The sequence below is a fragment of the Panthera uncia genome (genome assembly GCF_023721935.1).
Source record: "Panthera uncia isolate 11264 chromosome A1 unlocalized genomic scaffold, Puncia_PCG_1.0 HiC_scaffold_16, whole genome shotgun sequence".
Classification (NCBI taxonomy): Eukaryota; Metazoa; Chordata; class Mammalia; order Carnivora; family Felidae; genus Panthera; species Panthera uncia.
In genome coordinates, this window is record NW_026057576.1 from 64,820,314 (window position 1) to 64,838,865 (window position 18,552).

Here is an 18,552-nt window from a genome sequence, read left to right on the forward strand (position 1 = left end):
GGAAAGGGAGGGAGAGGCTGAAAATATAAGGTTTTAAAGTTTACAAGCAGGGAATTGGAGCAGTCTGGATCTATGCACTGCAAATGAGTCTAAGAACGTTCTACTTACCTGATCTAGGTTTGACAGACTGTTTGGATCTTGACTGAGAGCTTGGTACTGGCCCCGGAGCCTGTCACCGGCTGCAATTCTCCTGAACTGCTTGAGATCCACTACATACAAGGCACTGCAAAGGTGAACAGTCTTTGGTGGCTCATGTTGTTCACGTATTTTTACTTTCCCCCAGTGACTATTTACAGTAATGGGATTGACTTCAGATATCCCTGGGTCTAATAACAAGTCCTTTCCTAAATTTTCGCCCAATTCTAAAACTGTTTCCAAGGGTTTGAAGTTTGTTATAATACTGTTAGGATCCATATCCTCTTAGAGTCACCACAGGTTTTTCCAAGATACCATGGAACTCATGGCTCTACAAAACAACATATTTGAAGACAGCATGTTCATTTTGTTATATGACAAACCAGTTTAAGTCTTCTGTTGTGGTCAGGAGCCTCTCCCCTGAGTTCTATTACTTGGTTTAACGCCTGGCTCAGTTACGCACTAACAGCATAAGCCTGGGCAAGTTACATGAGTGCTTCATCCCTCTGAAACATCTATTACATGGGGCTGATAACAGTATCTCAAAAGGTTGTCACAGAAATTTTATGAGTTGATACAGGTAAAGTCTTGGGGTGCCTGGGTGGCTCAGTTGGTTAAGTGTCTGACTCTTGATTTCAACTCCAGTCACGATCTCACAGTTCGTGGGATTGAGCCCCGCGCTGGGCTCTGCACTGATGGCACAGAGCTTGCTTAGGATTCTCTCTCTCCCTCTTCCACTTGCCCCTCCCCTGCTTGTGCTGCTCCTCTCTCCCAAACTAAATAAACAAACAAACAAATAAATAAATATTAAAAAGAGATGAATCTATGTTTAAAAAATATATATATGTAAAGTCTTGTAAGAGCGATTAGCACATAGCAAACACCAATTGGTTGTCATAATTGTCTGATTTCTAAGAAAACAGAGTATTGAGATCCAGTAAGTTATTTGGTTACTAAAAAGTAAGAGTATGGATTTTCTTACCTGATATGGTATTTCCTTCTTAAAAGATGTGATGCCCAGTATCCCTTTTTCCAGAAACGATACCCATCCATTTCAGTGCGGCTATCACAAAATGGGGTATACCCGTAGGGCGCTCCATCCAGATCAAAATCTCGGAGTTCTTTTAGGTCATGTCTTACAATCTAAATAATTAAAACAGTTTCTCTGATGAAGCCTATACAATAATGTAACATTATGCTATTATAATAAGCCTTTTTAACGTGAATCTCAAATTGTCACCTGACTGTAGAAACAGAACTGTGTTTTCCTCACAGCTCTTTCTTTTTTAAAAATTGTTTTTCAACGTTCATTATTTTGAGAGACAGACAGAGTGTGAGGGGGGAGAGGCAGAGAACAAGGGAGATACAGAATCTGAAGCAGGCTCCAGGTCTGAGCTGTCAGCACAGAGTCCCAACACAGGGCTCGAACTCACGAACCATGAGATCATGACCCAAGCTGAAGTTGGACGCTTAACTGACTGAGCCACCCAGGCTCCCCGCTCACAGCTCTTTCAAGCAGTAGGGAGTTTATGAAGTTCCCTTTTCTCTTGTTCGTACAGATGAAGAGAAACCTAAAATGCATATGCCCAGTCTATAGGACAGTGGTCTTATTAATAAGAATAGTCTGTCATGTCATCTTAATCAAGATTTCTTAAACAATATGCTTTTTGGGAAGAAATTAAATATTTCACAAGTTCATCGCTCTTAGTTTATCAAGGTATGGATTAATAATTCAAAATCATTTTTATGATAAATCTCCAGTATTTTATATTGGCCAATATTAGTCTGAATGATGAAGAAAAACCTCTTAATTATCCTCAATGGCTTTAATGAAATAACATTAGCGTGTTCCAGTTTTTAATAGACTCTAGCCTGCTGGAAAATGTCACTGTGTAAGCTGGGGGAAGGTAGGAGAAATATGTTTTATGTTAGACAATATGTTTTGAAATGCTTAGTTCGTTATCCACATTTTCCTGTTTTCTTCATTTTTAAGGATAATGATTCATATTTGTCAACTTGGAAACTAACACAAAAACAACAATAGAGTTAACAACACAAGTAAACTCTAATAGAGGATTTGAAAATACACTTTTGTCCTAAATATAAATACTAACTTGTGTACTTATTTTATATAACATTATTATTTACTGTTCTTCTTAAAGATTCTGTGTATTTTGCAAATATTCTTTCCCACTAGTGATTACAAAGGCATGCAATGCAAGGAGGGAAGGGGAAAAGTCGTAATTTTTGGATATGTAAGTTTTGAAAGAATGGGTTTTTGGGGGATAAATTTGGGACATTTTCCCCCCTTAAGTGTAAGGATGATGAGGTTTTGGCTGTTGGCTAAAGGCCCAAGAATGCTGTGGGAGGTACAAGCAAGAGAGGAGAGCTGTCTGTAATCGCCAACTTTTTCAGCAAGAAGTATAGCTCCTTTTAAGCAAACAGCTCATACATTCATAGGAACTCACACAACTACTTTTATCATGACTAATTTCAGTACTTATTTTTAATTACCAAAACCAAAAAACTACCACTTCAGAGAGAAAACTGCAATGTCCAAATAATAAATGGTACTGCTTGTGATACACTGGATTTTCCCCTGGAATTCTGACCGTTTTTTTTTTTGAAGATACTTTCCTTACATATCACATTCACGTCTTCCACATTTATGCAGCAGGGCAACAAAGACAATAACGAGCACCAGCAACATGAATTGAGTCCCTGTACTCAGAAGTGCAAACACAGTTTAAGTATTACTGAAAGCAACAGTTAATCTTATTACCTGGTCAGCATCAACAAAAATGATTTTGTCCACCGCTAGGGGAAAAAGGACATCGAGGAAAAGAATTTTGTAACCCCAAATAATCCTCTGTTTTTCCGTCTGCTGGTGAAGCCAGCGGGGCCACTGATACTGCACTAGCTCGTACTGGAACCCATATTCCTCAGCCATGTGAGGAATCACCTCCTAAAAATGCGCACACACACACGAATCAAAGAATATGTTCATATGTTTAGAGAACAATTTAACATTTGAAAGAGTTTACCATAAATTATTACAAACTAATTGGTAAAAAAGTGTAAACTACTTCTATAACTTATACCTATTAATGAGGAATAGGAAAATGCTGACAAATATCAAAATAGAAGTATACATAAAACTATATGATCTAATGACATTAAAAAATAGGTACACCATATTAACTAGCAAGCTTATCAACTAAGATCAATGTTCCCCTAGTTTTTATCACTACTGTTTGACTTGAGAAAGCCTGACTATAAAGGAAAAGCATTTGGATCTTGGAACATTGACACAGCGAACAGTTTATGTTTATGTCAACATACTGGCTGGTCAGACAGCTACAACATGAAGAGGGGTGCAAAAAACCACAAAATGAGTTGTAAATTGATGAATTAGGTTCTCCCCATGAGTTTCATGTCTGAGATTTATGACTATCTAATTCAAGGATTAAAAACGCAGGGTAGTCATTGTGGGTGTGAATATCTGATATTTGATTCAGAGTCTTAGAGACTTAAAGTATCTTATTCTGTTTAAACCAGAGCAGTTAATGAAATACACTGTTGGTTAAGTTTGGTTCAAGAGCCCCACGTGAGAGGGAGAATGGTAAAGGGGTGGGGAAAGACAGGTTAGCACACAGAGAATTTGCTTTTTCCTGCTCAGTTCTCATTTGTAGCTAGCTGCTGGTTACATACTTAAATTTTCTCCTTGCTTTTGTAAGAACAACGTAGATTTAAATTATGTTCCTTAGCATAAGCATTGGTTTTTATTTATGAATTATAATGCTGTAATTATGGCTAGACCAGTTGTTGAGAATCACTGTTTTGATTTCAAAATTTAAAAATATGTATTAGGAAAAATTAGAAAAATTTTCTAATTCAGCAAATATGTATTAAAATTTTCACTGAGGGGTGCCTGGGTGGCTCAGTCAGTTAAATGTTGGACTCTCGATCTCAGGATCATGAGCTCCAGCCCTGCACTGGGCTCCACCCTTACTGAGCATGCCCTATGTGCCAGGCACTATTTTAGGTCCTAGGGATACAGATGTGAACAAAACAGATACAAATTGTGGCCCTCATGATGCTTACATTTTAGAGGTGGTGGGTGGATTAAATGAAATCAGTAAGTTATCTATAGAAGACAGAGCTAGGAAAAAATAAAAAAGGAAGGGAAGCAGAGTGAAAAATCAGAAGGGACTGTAACTTCAGACTGTGTGGTCAGGAAAGGACTATTCCCTACGCAGGCAGAATTCATTAAATGTTTGAAGGAAGAGAGGAGGTACATTTTGAAAATTGGAAGGAAAGGATCTAGGGTACTAGTAATTTCTATTTCTATATCTAATTGCTGGTTACACAGGTGTTTTATCTTTGTAAAAATTCATCAAAGCTGCACACTTACGATTTGTACACATTGTACACGAAAAGCTTCAAAAAGAAACATTTTAAGGGAAAGGAACAAAATTCCAAAAAGAAGGAAAATATTATTTCAGATATGGTATTACTTTTGGCCATGTGGGAGAACAAGACCTTTATGCAGACACAGCACTATATTTCTACTGAATGGTATATTTCCTGCTGAGAGAATCTTACACTTGTATTATCTCAGTTTATGTAAAATTAACCAATCCCCTTATGCAGTATTTGCCTAGTAGGATAACATCAAAAACTTGCTGACAAACTAGTAGGACTTGTTGTTTATATGAATGGGTTCTTTTTCGGTTTTATCTACTGCTAAATGCACACAGGAGGCGGCACTCTTGGTGGTTGCGAAGATGCTGTTACGTGAGGGTTAAGCACCAGGCTGTGAGGGCAGCATGCCTGGGATCAGATCTCAGCTATCTGCTGAATTAGCTGTTTGATCTCAGGACTCTGCTTTAAAGGACAAAGCTTGCTCAGAGAAAGGTTAGACCCTTTGTCCCAGGCTCCCGGTAGGTAACCTCTATGCCTTCTACTGTCCTGCCTCAGTCAACACCAAATAGCCTATGCCAACAATGCAACTTACCGCTGGGACTGTGAGCCACAACGTATCAGCTGAACCTCTCCAGGGGCTGGAGGCAAAGGTAACACTGTGGCAGTCAAGTGGGTCTATGTGGCCAACCCCCAATAAAAACTGTGGACACCACAGTCTGAGTGAGCTTCCCTGGTTGGCAATACTCCATGTGTATTGTCACGTTTTTGCTGGGAGAAATAAGCGCTGCTGCCAAACCCACTGGGAGAGGACAACTGGAAGCTCTGGGTCTGGTCTGCCCTACACGTCTCTTTGTCTTGCTTGTTTTAACCTGTACTGCTTTGCTGTAAACTGTAACTGTGAGCATAATGGTGTTTCTTTCTTTTTTTTAACGTTTATTTTTGAGAGAGAGCAAGTTGGGGATGGGCAGAGAGAGAGAGAGAGGGAAGGAGACACAGAATCAGAAGCAGGCTCCAGGCTCTCAGCTGTCAGCACAGAGCCCAATGTGGGGCTTGAACCCATGAACCATGAGATCATGACCTGAGCCGAAGTTGGATGTTCAACTGACTGAGCCACCCAGGTGACCCTCTTTTCTTTCTTTTTTTTAATTTATTCATTTATCCTGAGAGACAGAGAGTGCGCAAAAGTGGGGGAAGGGCAGAGACAGAAGGAGAGAGAGAGAATCCTAAGCAAGCTCCACACTGTCAGTGCAGAGCCTGACACGGGGCTCAAACCCACGAACCATGAGATCATGACCTGAGCTGAAGCTGGCAGCTTAACCGACCAAGCGGGCCAGGCACCCCGATAATGGTGTTCCTTATTTCTGTGAGTCCTTCTAGTTAATCACTGAACCTAAGGTGAACTTGGATACCTCCCCATTGTGCAGGCTGGTTATGTAATTTCTGAGTCTTGGTTTTCTGTGAATAGAACTTTATGAAGAACAAATAATGTAGGTAAATCACTCAGCAATGTGCCTGGCAATATTAAGGAATAACAACATGGCTGGCTATTTTTATTTCTGCTTTTACCGCTGGCTTTGGTTTAGAAAAAGAGAACTCCTTTGAACTGCTACTGAATGAGACCCTAACTTGCATGAAATCTGATTAGTCCGCAGTGAGAATAGGGGGAAACAGGGTATACTTTGTAGCAAGAGTGTGAGGCTGAGTACAGGGGAGCAACTGTTGGCCCCCTGAAAACTTCTCAGGATATAAAATGCCTCAGACTTCTGAATATAGTCCCCAAACCACTACCACAGCAGTCACCGTGCTGCAGAAAGATCAAAGAGCCTTATTATTCCTGGGACTATCGAACTACTTCCTATGGTACAGTTTTCATGTTCTCTGGATACTACTGTTCTAGTCTATCTTTGTAAAATTATGACAGAATCTAATTCTTTTTATTGACAATCTGTACATATCTTTCACTGCCAAGTTTAATTATATTATCATGAAAAACCACTAATCCTTCTGATTTTGAGTTTACTTAAAAATAAACCATCTCCTTCTGTCCTCCTAAACACTTCTCTGAATAAAAACAGTGTAACATTTTTCTTAAGCCAGATAAAACAATGAATACCAAAACTTTAAAATTAGAAACAGTAATTTCAAAAGGCTCATTCTGAAAATGTCGTGAACTTACAATGACATAAAGAATTTACTTTTAAACATTGAACCGCTCTATAATAAAAAGGTTAATGTACTTACTTTAAATGTTGGTGAGAGATAATTTTTTAGAAACCAGAATTTCACAGGTGTTTTGGTGTTACGTAAAACAGAAAGCATCATAATTCTGTATAAAGGAACATTTAACCCAGTAAGTTAATATTAATAGGAGTTCATCCTGCTTTTCCTAAGGCTTTTTAATTATTATATATATACATGCAATAATTACTTAAAGGCATTAATTTTTCACTATGAATTATGGGGAAATAGACTGAAGCACCTTCACAAATTATGGTTACTTATCAAGTATGTAATGTGTAAGGAGATGTGTATATATATATATATATATATATATATATATATATATGCACACACACTATACAGAATAAATTGATTGCTTTTTGTTTGTTCCACTTGACTCTGAAATACTCTTGTTTAGTTGATTACATTCTAATCTCCACTCTATTACTTTGTCATTAACGTCAAGTATACAGAACTGGAAGAACTGAATGATGTATACTAGTAAATTCATGGGATAGGTCACTTGTTTTGCTACGCCAGACCTCTGACTGGAAAAGAGACAGATGTATCTAATATACCACATATAGACATATACTTGAATATCACATCTTCAAATATTTTTGAGGAATTCTCTGATATCCTTCTATATGAAAAGTTAAAAACAACAGCCCTAAGGTTCGGAATTTAGTTCTCCTCTTATTCCCCCTCCTCCTTCTTATAAAATAAAAGGGAAATTTACTATATATATTTTTTCTCACATATTATTTTGTCTTAAAATATGTTCCTTTCCTAGCCTTAAAGAACACTGATATTCCAAATCAATTAAACTCATGAAATTCGACTACATTTTAAAGATATACTTCTCTCATAATCTTAGGTTAAAAAAAGAAAAAAGCAAGGTGCAGAACAACATATACTTTGTTACTGCTTAAGTAAAAAGAAGTTAAAAAATGAAGAAGATATATATGCTTATCTACATACATCCTTGGCAAGTTACAAAAATAATATCGGTTTCCTGTTGGAAGGAAACTGGGTAATAAGGAAACAGGTGGGATTCTTTTCACTGTAATTCTTTTATTCTTCTGAACTTTTGAAATTCTTTTTGAACCACTTTTCAAAGCATTTGATAAAAAATATACCTACCTTAAAAAGCGTTCATATAAATGGCCAGAAGCAACTGAAAAAATGTTTAGAACGTCTGCTTCATCTTTTTCTTTATGCAAACTTCTTGTGAAACTTGGAATAAAAAAGTAGTGATTGACAAGTTCTTAATCTGCATTTGCACACTTTACATACCTAATTTAATATGCATACTAAATTTAATATGCAATAAAAGTAGGAAAGCCTCTCAAAATAAGCTCCATCTCATACACAAAATTACTGAATCTTTTTATTTGGAGTATTCATAATTATAATTTCTGTTTTCTTCAGGTGTAAAAATTTATTTAATTAAAATTTTCATTTTTATAGGCACAGATATTTAGAACGACTAAAATTTGGAAAAAAATAACTTACAATCACCACAGATGTATTTTGCCAAATAGGAACTGTTATGACAGAGTATTTTTCAAATCTTATTATAATCTCTCAAATAAGAAAAATACAGTTGATACTCCAAGTTAGGGTTAAAATTCGGATAAAAAAGTGACAGCATGATAATATACACAATACTTCTGTAAGCTGAAGGAGCTTCCCTCCTGAACATGTCTTTTCTCCCTTCCTACACAGCAGTATTTGTTTTTGGTACCCTTTCCGTACAGCAAGTGCCATGCTATTGTTTAACAATTACCTATATTCATTCTTGTCTCCACTTTCTGGTTTTAATGGAAGATTATGGAGAGATACTCTTTAAAAAGCTCACATTCTGCTTCATTATCCCGTCAAATATACCTACTCTCCAGATGATCTCAAAATGAGGGGGTCTGAGACCTTCTCAATCAGTAATAGTTCAATGCACATAAAGGGACAAGAACACCATTCTTATCAAACAAGGCACCAACTACAGAAAAAGAGGCCTAAACTGGGCAAGATCGCAATGATAGGAGTGCCCCTGATTGGCGTAACACAATCCACTTAGGTTGCTGAATCTGGCTGGCTCAAAGTCAGAAATACAGAAATAGACAACTGATAGAAATTATCTCTGGGAGATAATAATCTCTCAGTGGTTCTCTCTCATAAATCAAATGAAGCTCAGATCTCTAAAACTGGCTTTCAAAGTTCTCTACAATGTGGATCTACAGCAGACGCCTTTGTTTTTGCCCATCTAATGTCCTTTACGTTTCTAGTAACAATCGCCTGGTATTTTTCTGGGGGAAGCATTCCTCCTCCAGTTGCATTCTGTGAGTCTACGACAGGCCTGCCCACTCATTCTAGAGGTGGGCATACGACCCAAGTGTGGTTAGAGTCACAGGAACCAGTTCAGTTTGGGACAAATGGCTAACAACTGGACTAATGAGTCAGCCCTGGAACTTTTGCTGGCACTATATGGAAAGATGGCAAACTTTTCCTTGTAAAAGTTTCTCTGAAAATGAGGGAGGCATAGAGAATAGAACTAAGACATGGAAAAAGAGTTCCTAGGCCACGTCACCCGAATGCCCAAAGCCAGCTCTACTCCTGGACTCTCTACATGTGAGCCAATATATTCCTGTTTTGATTAATATTTATTAATATTATTAACATCGATTCCTGTTTGATTAGGCCTTGACCTAATTTATAGATTCCCTATTATATTCAATGCCCCAGTGTTCTAGCTAAGCTGGGCTATTTTGTTTAATCTCTTTGACTTCATATAACCAGGTACCTTCTCTCTATCTCCAACTTCTGAAGTCTTGTCCATCTTTTAGAGCACATCTTAGCCAAGAAGTATTTCCTGAGGTTCCTCCTAACTAGATAAAGTCGTCTTCTCCTGTGGTTCGCAGGGCACTTGATTTTCAGCTGTCTTATAGCTCGTTTCCTATCCCGTTTTATCAACACTTGTGTATCAATCTCACCCCACATGAAGAGAGGATCTGTTTTACTTAGATGTTTACCATCTGCAGGCCTTCCACATACTAGACTCCTGATGGATCTATCATTATATGTTAAAATATTCACTGGTAATTACCTTTTAATAGAATCCCACATTCCTTTTTTCTTCTCATCTTTATCGGTTAGGAGATCTTCCTTAATTTTGTCTGGCTTTTTTTGCACCTAGATAGCACGGTAAAGAAAAATCTTAGAATTGTGCAGCTTTAAGTATTATGCAACGTGCTTAGAAAGTTAGAAAGTGCAAGGTGACCCCTGTAAATCTAAGACAGTTGCAGTGACGGAGCCAGGGAAGATCTTAGTACATTACAGACACAATCTGGTTTCAATTATCAGTTCAATCTCATCGTTAGCTCTTTTGGTGGTTACCTCCATTCTGTTAAATAATGTGCTTATACTTGTATTTACTGATTTTTCAACTTCAGGCTTTATCTACCAGCATATCTGCAACCACAGGGTTTAGGTATTTTTCATTCTTTGGGATGACAGACAAGCAGCTCCCTTCTATTGGTCTGCCTCTCTTTGTCTGGAAGTTTTGGGAGTAGTATCATTACCATTAGTTCTTCTACTGAGTATCTTTGTAGCTTCAAATAATACTTAAATGTCTATTTTTTGTTCCAACAATTTCAGGTTTCTCTCGCATGTAAGATAAGAATACTAATGGTATTTCTACCTTTTCCCTCCGCCTCCCACCTTACATTAACTGAACTTTTACTTTAGCATCATATAAGGATAGGTACTACCTACATTTACGCTGGTAAACATAATTGTATCTACTGCATTTTGCTACGTTTATTTTACAACTTGAAGATCAGCAAATAGTGCTTATTGTGAAGATGTAATTATTATTCACTGCAGAGTCTGCAAGGCCACTACAGCTGTATTTCCTCAGTGCAGTTATAGTAACCTGACCATCATGCCACTCATGGGAGACTCTGGATATTTCAAATGGATTCTGTTTTCTTACATCCCACCAACACAGAAACATTTTTTCTTGGAATTTTATTGCGTTTATTTTTCCTTGTAGTGAGATATGTTTCTTCCTTACCACATACCTAATATTTCCCAGTTTATTATTCATGTTCATTGCCTGGAATTCCTGTCTTCTTGGAAATGTTTTTTCCCAGAGCTCAGTAATTAACTGCCTATTTCTTTCAAGGATTTCTTTGCATTGTTTTTCAGATTAATTTCACCATTTCTTGATGTACCTATCTTCCTCTTTCTTGGTCTTCATCTTCATTGGACTGGCAAACATCTTCAAGGGGTGTGAAAAATTTTTCTAAACCTTCACTCTTCAGAAAATAACTTTAAGAATTTGGTTAAAGAATCCTAGCTTCAAAATAATTTTCCTCAAAATACTAAAGGCTTTGTTTTGCTGTCTGGTAACATTCATTTTGAAAATCAAAAGTCTGACGCTAGGGTTAGTGTCATTCTATGACTCTGACCTGCCTTTTCTCCCTGATAGTTATTAGGGTCTCATGTGGGCCATCTTTCACTCATGGTAATTTATGGACCCTTATGAACATTATTCCCTCTCCTTCTCTGTGAAATACCCTCCCTCTTTTTTTTTTTTTTTTTTTTTAAAGATTTTTAAGGAATCTCTACATCCAACATGGGGCTGAAACTTACAACCCCTAGATCAGGAGTTGCGTGCTCCACGGAGCAAGCAAGCCAGTGGATTGTCCCCCTCCTCCATTGTCTATTCTTTCTCTATGGAATTCCTATTCATGGGCTGTGGAATTCATGGGCTGATCCTTAACATTGTTTATCTTTTCTGCTCTCCCTTTTCTGTCTTTTGATATAATTCTGAGATGGATGGTGAGGAGATAAAACGGTGTTATTAAAAAAACAACAGAAGGACCGAGGTGGGTGGTCTGATTCAGGTAGGGCATGATTATTACCTCAAAGATATGATGGCTATGGTGAAAGAGTTCAACCTGCTCTGTACTATAGACCAAGAAGTCAAATTAGAACTGATAGGCAGAGTGCAAAAATTCAGCTCAAGAAAACCTAAGCGGCCTTTCAATGGTCAAAATAGCTCAAAGATGGAACTGTCCTCTCGTCCCCCAGCCTGGTAGAAATGGTATTTCTTTCTTGTTTGCAGGGCTAGGATAAAACTTCCTGGAATGCTGGTCCTATAGGGCTTGGTTGAGTTAGTATCTTAAGTAGCTGGTCTGGGTTTTGTGGGGTTTTTCTTCTGAAATGACCAGAAAGAAATGTATTCAAGAAGAGACTGTGTTACTATTGAGAAAGAAAATCAAGGTCAGTACAGGAGGAAGAGAATCAAAGATGAATGTGAGCAACATGTATAACTGATCACAGGATAAAAAGCAGAGGTGATAAGGAATAGGTTATGATATGGGATGCAAGGTAAAATATGGTGATACAGTAGTTTAGAATCTAGGCAATAGGTAAGGTGTGAGGTTTGGTAGCCTGCTGTTATTGGATCTTAGAAATTACAACCACATTGTATTTTCTAGTTATCTTTGGAAATTAATTTCTGCTCTACTGCGCTGTAGATGGAGGATACACCCTGTACAATTTCATTCTTCTGAAATTTGTTGAAACTTGCTTTTCAACTAAATGCAAAGTTAATTTTTATAACATTTTATGTGTATTTGAAAGATTATTCACTTGGTGTTACTGGGTGTTGTGTTCTATATGTGTTTAGGTCAAAATTTATAATCTGTTCAAATCTCTATCTCTTGATATTTTGGTCAGTTTATTGTATCAGGTACTGAGAGATGGGCATTAAAAATAATCCCAGCATGATAGAGAACTATAAATTTCTCTTTCTAATTCTATTCCTGCCTTATATATGTAAAATGACTTTATCTTAGTAAGGTTATTTGTCTTGTTGTCCTATATCTCTGGTATTAGTATAGCTATGCCAATTTTCTTTAGCTTAGTATTGGCCTAGAATACTTTTGCCACTCTTGTATTTTATTTTCATCTTCATCCTAAAGTTGTATTCTTAGGTATGAGGTGTACTTTCCACAAATGACATGTAGTTATAATTTTAAAAAATCCAATATCACAACCTTTGTCTTTTAATTAAAACATTTAGTCTATTTACATTTAATGTAATTGGGTTAAATTCTAACTTATTATTTTGTTCCTCCTCCATATCCCATATATTCTGCTTTATTTATTCTCCTTTCTTAGTCTGTTTATATTATTTCATTCCATTTTTCCTTTCTATTATGACATTATGCCTTGTTTCTATTCTTTTAGTGGTTATCTTAGAAATTAAACTCATATTTGCCTGAAAGTCTAAAAGTAATCATTACCCTTGCTCTGATCAGTATAAGAATTTTACATGTTATTGAAAACAACCCTATTTATCTTATGGCTTAAATGCGATTGTTATTTTTAAATTCTGTATATTTAAAAAAATCCTTCTAAGACATTACTTTTGTTTTATATATTCACTGTTCATAGAATTATCCACATAATTTACCATTTTCTTCTCTCTTTAATCTTTTAAAACTCAAATGTCCCACTAGAGGTATTTTTTTTTTTTTCTGCCTGAAGTACCTCTTTTAGAACTTTCTTTAGTGTGAGAGTGCTGGTGGCAAATTCAGTTTTTTCCATTTGTCCAAAAATACCTTGTTTTATGTTTCCTCTTGAAAGATATTTTTAGGGTAAATTATTCTAGCTTGGCATTCTTTTTTTCACTGAGTGCTTTTAAGTATCATTCCAGCATCTTTTGGCTTTCATTTTTACTGCTGAGAAATCAACGGTCAGACTATCTATAGCTCTTTGAAGGTAATTTTTCCTTTTTCCTCTGGTTTCTCTCAAGATTTCTCTTTGTTTTCTGCAGTTTTTTTTTAAATTTTTTTTTTTTTTAACGTTTATTTATTTTTGAGACAGAGAGAGACAGAGCATGAACAGGGGAGGGGCAGAGAGAGAGGGAGACACAGAATCCGAAACAGGCTCCAGGCTCTGAGCTGTCAGCACAGAGCCCGATGCGGGGCTCGAACTCACGGACCGCGAGATCATGACCTGAGCCGAAGTCGGCCGCTTAACCGACTGAGCCACCCAGGCGCCCCTGTTTTCTGCAGTTTTATCATAGGTGTAAATTGTCTTGCTTGGTAATCACTGGACTTTCTGAATATGCAAATTGGTAACAGCCATCAGTTCATGAAAATTCTCAGCCATTAATGCTTCAAATATTATACTTTTTTCCTTTTTTAATGTGAGTATAGTTGACACAATGTTACACTTACCTTATTCTTTCATCATTGTCTGGAACTCCATTTAAAATGATGTTAATTATTCAATACTCATAAAGCACTTTACAAACTGAACTATCTTATCCTTATAACAAACATGTAAGGTATTATTACCCCCAATTTATAGATGAGGAAAATGAAACAAAGAGGCTAAGCAATCTGTCCAAGGTCACACAGCTAGTGAATGGCAGAGCCAGGTTCACTGCAATCCTGGTCTCAAATTTCTCACTCTATTCTCTATGTCTTTTATGCTCTCTGCTGTACTATACAGTTTTTTAAATGTCTTTTTTTTTTAATGTCTCTGTTACATTTGGAATATTTTCTGGCCTTTCAGCTCACTAATTCTCTCTTTAGACATGTAAAAGTTATCCACCGAATTCTTAATTTTGGTTATTGTATCACTCAGTTTTAAAAGTTCTACTTAAAAAAAAAATCAGATATACACTTTTTAATAGTTTTTTGGTCCCTGCAACTGTTTTCAAGTTTGTCTCTCATTTCTTTAAACTCTGTAAGCACAGTTGTTTCAGAGTCTGTGTCAATAATTCTAATACAGGAAGTGTTTATGTGCCTGCTTTCTGTTGTTTGTTTCTGTTGGTTTTCTCTGTGTATTTGGAGATAGTAATCTTATTCTAGGGATATATACGTGTTTCTTCCAAATGTCTGTAAAACCTCATTAATCTGGAACTAGTTTAGTGCAAATCCAAGGCTCAGGGTTCCCTGGACCACTTGCCTGATACAAATTTGGGTTAAAAGACTGTGTGGAATAATTTACTAGGGTTCATCCTTACCCTGAAGCTATAGCCAGCTTATTGTAGAGAGGGTCTTCTAACAGATTACCCACTTTATACGGGTCCAGGATTTTACTTTCTGTCCCCATCACCCTGCAAATTAAATCAAAATGGTAGTTCAGGAGTACCAGGATGGACAACTGTTCTCAGGACAAGAGAAGCTTCTGTGCTTACTTCACTAGGCTCTTATTTTCCCTATAATTTTGGTTTTGTATTTCCTTGTTTTTCTTATTATTTTGGTACTGTCAGTTCCTCATTGCTTTTAAGATGTTTCAAAAACACTTATCCGACATCTTTACTACTTTTAAGTAGGTAAGTTGGTCCAAAGAAATAAATTTGCCATCATTAAAAACTATTTTTCTATCTTTTTTTTTTTTTTTTTTTAATAAATGAAAGAAACATCACTTTTTCTTTCAGGGCTAACTTTTCAATCTGTGCTCTTGATCTCAACTCTAGAGCCTAATTTATAACACTATCTGGCTATGGATACAACAGATATGACAGACCCATCCTAACTTAGAAAAAGTCTTTCCTTTTCTTCTACCTTCAAGTTCTCTGCCTTTCTTTCATGAACTTAACTCTCTTCTGCCTTTCATGCCACAGTTCCAGTATGACACTTTAGGTAGTAAAATTATAAAATTAGTTTGCAAATAATCAATTAAGGACAAAAAAGAGAATTCTTAGTCTAAGAACAAAACCCATGAAGAGCTTCTGCCCCACACACTTGCACTTCCAGTATTTTGCTCTTGAAGCTGTTTATCACAACAATGACATCTCCCAGGTCTGGTTGAGAGTCAGTTCCTTCATGCCTAAAAGCAGAAAAACCTGTAAATGTCTATAATCAACTCAAGAAGAGACATGTAATTATGATGGTATAAATAACAGAATAAATTCATTTTGCAATGAACACAAGTATAACATCACTGTGTATGTATATTTGCTGTTTCTATAGTCAATTAAGATATGCTATAATACACAATTTTCAAAATTATCCAATTTTAACTTGATACAAATTAAAACTGTCCAAAAGTAACTCACTAAATTCCATATTGCCTAATCACTGAGCAAGCTCAAATTATCGCTGATCTTTGCCATAGTATACCAAGATTACTGCTGAAGTCAAACCTTTCAGGTGTTTTTGGTATATTGCAATGATAATTAAAATAGGAAGTGTTTTTGAGACTTTAAAATAAGTTGTCATATATCATAATCGAAGGAATTCTACACCAACAACTTTTCAATATCCACCAGCTATTTTCAAATAGCAAAATTCGAAGTATTAAACCCATAAAACTGAAGATGTGTCTATTATGCTCATCTGCATGACCTGAATGTGTTTTATATTATAATGTATTTCATTGTCCAATTTTTGAAACTGCATGAACAAATCAAGTATGATAGCTCTGACCAATAATTTTTTGGTAATCATTCTATGTACAGAAAAATGCTGTGAAAAACATTTACAATAAAGCAACAAAGCTGAATTTCGTCAGTGAGGGAAGGCAACCAGATGTCAAATTAGTAGATACTTTGAGTTTAGTCAGGTTTAGAACACACACCTGAACATTTTCCTGAAATGGAAATCTGAATGGTTACAGGAGTATGTTGACACATGCCTCTGACTCCCTTTTTCTCCCAATTCCCCAGCTGAGGTGGCTAAACCAAAGTAGAAGGCACAGCCATCCCCAACAGTTACCCCCAGGAAAAAGAAAGGGTTCCAATTTTTGTGCTAGTAATGTCAAATTTCTTAAAATTTTCAAGAGTTTCCAGTCATAAATGTTGCTCATAGACATCAGCAACTTTAGCCACTGAATCCACTGTCCCTCAAGAGCAGGTAGAGCCAGGTCGCACACACTGCAGCTAGACCCACACAAGATCTAGAGCAAACTCCCTCCATCCAACCAGATAGTAGAGGTAGTAGCGAGGAAGACTCTTACTCTATTTCAGGTATTATCGCAAGCACTTTAGAGATGTTATCTCATTTGATCCCTACACTCATCCTTTGAGGAGGATACGATGATTATCCTAGACCCAAAAAGCCCAGGTAGTTGGATGTTCACCACTGCACTATTCGATCTTTAAGTGATGCTAGGCAACTAAAAGTCACTGGATACATAAGGACAGTCAGCAGCTTCAATGAAGGGAACAAGCTAAGCAAGCAGTCAGAGGCCATGGACTTCACTGGGAAAGAATTAATGCAGGGAAAAAGGGGAGCATTCAAATAATTTACATTCTCAATGAGATGTGGAAGAACACAGTATCTCAGTAAAAGCCATTTGCTGCAAAATGAAAGGATTCACTACATGTCAAGAAGCATAACTTTTTTTTTTAAAAAAATGGACACATACTTATTTTCCTGGGAATCCTAAATATAAATATATTTTAAATTTTTGTAGAGGAAAAATAAATCACCCTCTCACTTCTTATCCAAGACATTAAAACCTTATTTACACAAAAATTTTAAAGTGGTTTATAGAACTCACCCAACTATTTGATAAATATCTTCAGATTTTCCTTGGCGTAATTTCAGTATCCAAGCACCTGGATTTGCTTTTAATTGAAAATATCCCTTTTAGGATGAGAAAAATATGATCACAGTTATAGGACTAAAAGCCTCCAATTGTTCAAAAAAGATTATACATGAATCATTCAGGAAAGTGTTTACTAAACTGGAGTGGATGAATTCTATAAATGAATTACAAAAAGGAGATTTTGCCATAGCCTGAATAACACATCCTGAAAGTATGATTCCCTTCATTTTTGTTTTACTTAATTACCTTATTTAAGGATCAATTTTGTTTTCTGGGAGCTTTTCAGCAATAGTAGGATAAAATCTATTTCATCTTGTTATCAGGAAAACATCGAGGATTTCCCCCAAACATGTAATTACATACAATCAATTAAGTACTTATAATACTTACGAGATTGGCCATCACTATGGTATCGACCAAAACAGGTTTGCTTTTTGTGCCTAGTGTAAACTGCAGACCCCGAGGAGGTTGTTCTGTCATTGTATCGAAGCAGTGTCCTTCAAGTAGTAGATATTCCAGCTCATATTCTGCGGTGACAGTTCTCTCAATCTATGGGGGAAAACAGGTCATTGTTTCTGGTGTTTAGTAATTCTCATAATATAAATTTTGTAATAAATAAACGTAATTAATATCAGTCAATGTATTGTGGGGGCAACTTCAAGTCTTTCATACTAGTGACTTAATGGTTGAGTCAATTTCTTCAAGACCAAAACTCATGATGAGTTTTTTTCTCCTTTCCCATGACATCAGCTCTACTCCAACCTCATGATATATGCACCAATATCACGGGAAGGAAAGATGACATCAAGTTGGAGTATTTGAAGATCTCTTCAAGAGAGAGTGAGATGGGAAACTCAAGGAATCTGCTTCATTGGCTGTTGTCCTTGAGCTCCTCCAGATCTGGCAAGAAAGCCAACTTATCACCTTTCTTGTAATATAAAAAGTTAATATTTCATTGTTTTGCACTCAAAATAAAATATGCTCATCAAAAAATTGAGCAAATATAAAAATGTGGAAAAGAGAAAAAAACAGAAATTACCTACAGATTTAACATTCATTACACATAACACATTTCTTTTTCTTTTCTGTAATTTTTTTTCTAAGAAAATCTAACCAGCTGTTTCATTAAATAGTTTTCTATGAACACATCCCTGTCTCTACAAATCTCTTCTTTTTTTTTTTTTTTTTTTTTTA

The 18,552-nt window shown here is 36.3% G+C and overlaps 1 protein-coding gene across 4 annotated transcripts in view; it reads right to left on the bottom strand.

Moving 5' to 3' along the window:
- Positions 1-18,552, bottom strand: part of UGGT2 (UDP-glucose glycoprotein glucosyltransferase 2) — a 192,566-nt gene that overhangs the window by 14,005 nt on the left and 160,009 nt on the right. For 2 of the 4 annotated variants that reach the window (XM_049647154.1, XM_049647157.1), the window contains 9 exons: positions 17,749-17,907; positions 17,311-17,396; positions 15,552-15,636; positions 9,884-9,969; positions 7,924-8,016; positions 6,802-6,886; positions 2,918-3,100; positions 1,118-1,278; positions 109-223 (listed from right to left, as the gene is read on the bottom strand). In XM_049647154.1, the coding sequence (XP_049503111.1) occupies positions 109-223; positions 1,118-1,278; positions 2,918-3,100; positions 6,802-6,886; positions 7,924-8,016; positions 9,884-9,969; positions 15,552-15,636; positions 17,311-17,396; positions 17,749-17,907 (1,053 nt within the window). The remainder of the gene's footprint in view (positions 1-108; positions 224-1,117; positions 1,279-2,917; positions 3,101-6,801; positions 6,887-7,923; positions 8,017-9,883; positions 9,970-15,551; positions 15,637-17,310; positions 17,397-17,748; positions 17,908-18,552) is intronic. The other 2 variants (XM_049647155.1, XM_049647156.1) reach the window with 2 other exon arrangements.